Genomic DNA, 2,261 nt, shown 5'->3' with positions numbered 1-2,261 from the left:
AAAACCATTCTGAGGGTATTTGAAATGTCAGAAGCAGGGGAGATGTGATCACACGTGCAGAGGGCAGGGGTTGTGTCTCCATCAGACCCTCAGTGAGATGGTTCAAGTTATAATGTGCAGGGATGAAAGCACAGTGTTTGGGGCCGGATTTAATCACTGATTCTGACACAGTGAGAGGGTTAGTTCTGCTGTAAGGAGGAAACATTAATGGAGAAAGAGACAGGAACTTCATCAATTCTACACGGGTCCCATTTATCAGCACTTGGCTCTTAGCCGACTGTATCTCAGCAGTTTCTTTCTTTTTTCTTTTCAAATCTTTTTATTATTATTATATTATTCAAAAATAACACGAGTACATCAAAGTAAGCAACACAATGTCTAGAGGAAAAAAACATTATTTTAAAGATTGAAAAATGTTGCTGATAATTAAAAAAAAAACTACTAAGCAGAAAATCTGGGATAAAACCCCATTAGGTGTTCAACCCGGAGCCATACGTCATACAAAAAGCCTCTAAAAATAAACATCAAACCGCCAGCAAGAAAAAAAATATATACCAAAAATTTACAATTAGATCATGGAGGAAATCTATCAATTAACTCAAATGATAATAACGAGCAAATGAACCCCATCTTTTCTCAAAATCAAATAAAGGTTCAAAGGTTCGACTTCTAATTTTCTCCAAACTAAGACATAGCATCACTTGAGAGAACCATTGCGACAAAGTGGGAGCTGATGTATCCTTCCACTTCAACAAAATGACCCTCCTAGCTATCAATGTAACAAATGCAATAACATGATGGTCAGACATAGAGATATCACGGATATTTTGAGGAATTATTCCAAAAAGTACAGTTAATTTGCTAAATTGTAAATTAATTTTAAGTGCTTTAGAAATTGTCGAAAAAACTGACATCCAGTACTGTTCCTGTATAGAACAAGACCAAAATATGTTGTCATCGTCCGGTCCATAAAGACGGTATTCCGGTTCACGGTCCGGTCCATCGACCCCTGATCCAGGTTTTCCTGTCTACACTGGACATCTGGTAGATCATCAAGTTTCGGGCCGACCAAAGAGCGTCTTTCACCGAGCTGATCTGCCAGCAGCACCGGACGTTTTTTTTTGTGTTTTTTTTTTGGAGTTCCAAACAATCACACTTTATTTAAACAGTACAATTCCAAATTCAAATACTTTAGGTCAACTGCCCACACTCAGTGATTTTAACCGTGGCTTTTGGTGTTCCATTCATGGTGCCACATCTCTCCATCTTCTTTACCACATCCATTCCTTCTACCACAGATCCAAACACAACATGTTTCCCATCCAACCAGCTGCTCCTTGTGACGCATATGAAGAACTGTGAACCATTTGTATTTGGTCCAGCATTGGCCATGGACAGGATGCCTGGCCCCGTGTGCTTCAGCTGAAAATTCTCATCTTTAAACTTCTCCCCATAGATGGACTTGCCTCCAGTGCCGTCATGTTTTGTGAAGTCGCCACCCTGGCACATGAAGCCAGGAATGATTCTGTGGAACGTTGAGCCTTTGTAACCGAAACCCTTCTCGCCTGTGCATAATGCACGGAAGTTTTCTGCAGTCTTTGGGACAATATCTGGTCTTAGCTCCATCACTAGGCGACCCTGGGGTTTATCCCGAATAGAGATGTCCATAAAAACCTCGGGGTTTTTGCCGGCCATGGTTCTGCAGTTTCCGAGGTCGGAGAAAAACGCAAGCGGCAAGCTGTACACTGCCTTTGTCACTGTGCGACGATGCAGCCAAAAAGCGGAGAAGCGATACCCACAACTGTCCGGACCCTTTCGGATCCTGCTAGTCTTCCCTCTATTAAGTTAGACCGACTGTCTACAGGACACCGATTTATCCTACTTCTCTCCAACGTTTGAAGTAGGTTTGGTGTAATTTCTCTCAATCTTTGACAGAAGTTGTCTTTTTCTCCCTCGTCGCGAAAGCTCTTTTCGAATATAGCTGATCGTGTAAAATAGCTGATATTTCACCAACCAAATGAGAGAGGCGGACCTGGTTTGTATGAATACTCCTCCTCTCAGCTGATAGTCCTGTCGAACTGTTCCGCCCGCCCTCTCTAGCGTCTGATGTCAGTGCAAGCACTCATTTAAGGAGGTATTTCTTAACTTACAGCAAAAGTCTGGAGGAAGAAACGCCCCACGAAAAGGGTGCACCATCTGTGGAGAATTCCCAAGGAAGTTAGGATGCTATATCTTTGAAATAATATACGTTGTAATGAGGA

The 2,261-nt window shown here is 42.0% G+C and overlaps 1 protein-coding gene across 1 annotated transcript; it reads right to left on the bottom strand.

The window, feature by feature from the left end:
• Positions 1-370: 370 nt before the first annotated feature.
• Positions 371-1,844, bottom strand: LOC140193765 (peptidyl-prolyl cis-trans isomerase-like). Its single transcript, XM_072250932.1, has one exon. It carries the CDS (start codon positions 1,693-1,695, stop codon positions 1,192-1,194), a length of 504 nt encoding a protein of 167 aa, XP_072107033.1. The 5' UTR covers positions 1,696-1,844; the 3' UTR covers positions 371-1,191.
• Positions 1,845-2,261: the final 417 nt, after the last annotated feature.

This window comes from Mobula birostris, unplaced genomic scaffold (assembly GCF_030028105.1).
Source record: "Mobula birostris isolate sMobBir1 unplaced genomic scaffold, sMobBir1.hap1 scaffold_826, whole genome shotgun sequence".
Taxonomy (NCBI): Eukaryota; Metazoa; Chordata; class Chondrichthyes; order Myliobatiformes; family Myliobatidae; genus Mobula; species Mobula birostris.
Note: the sequence above shows the minus strand (reverse complement) of the source record. Positions and strands in the feature narration are given on the sequence as shown.

Coding starts and splice junctions, on each gene's coding strand:
- LOC140193765 (XM_072250932.1), bottom strand. CDS start 1,695: ATGGCCGGCAAAAACCCCGAGGTTTTTATGGACATCTCTATTCGGGAT.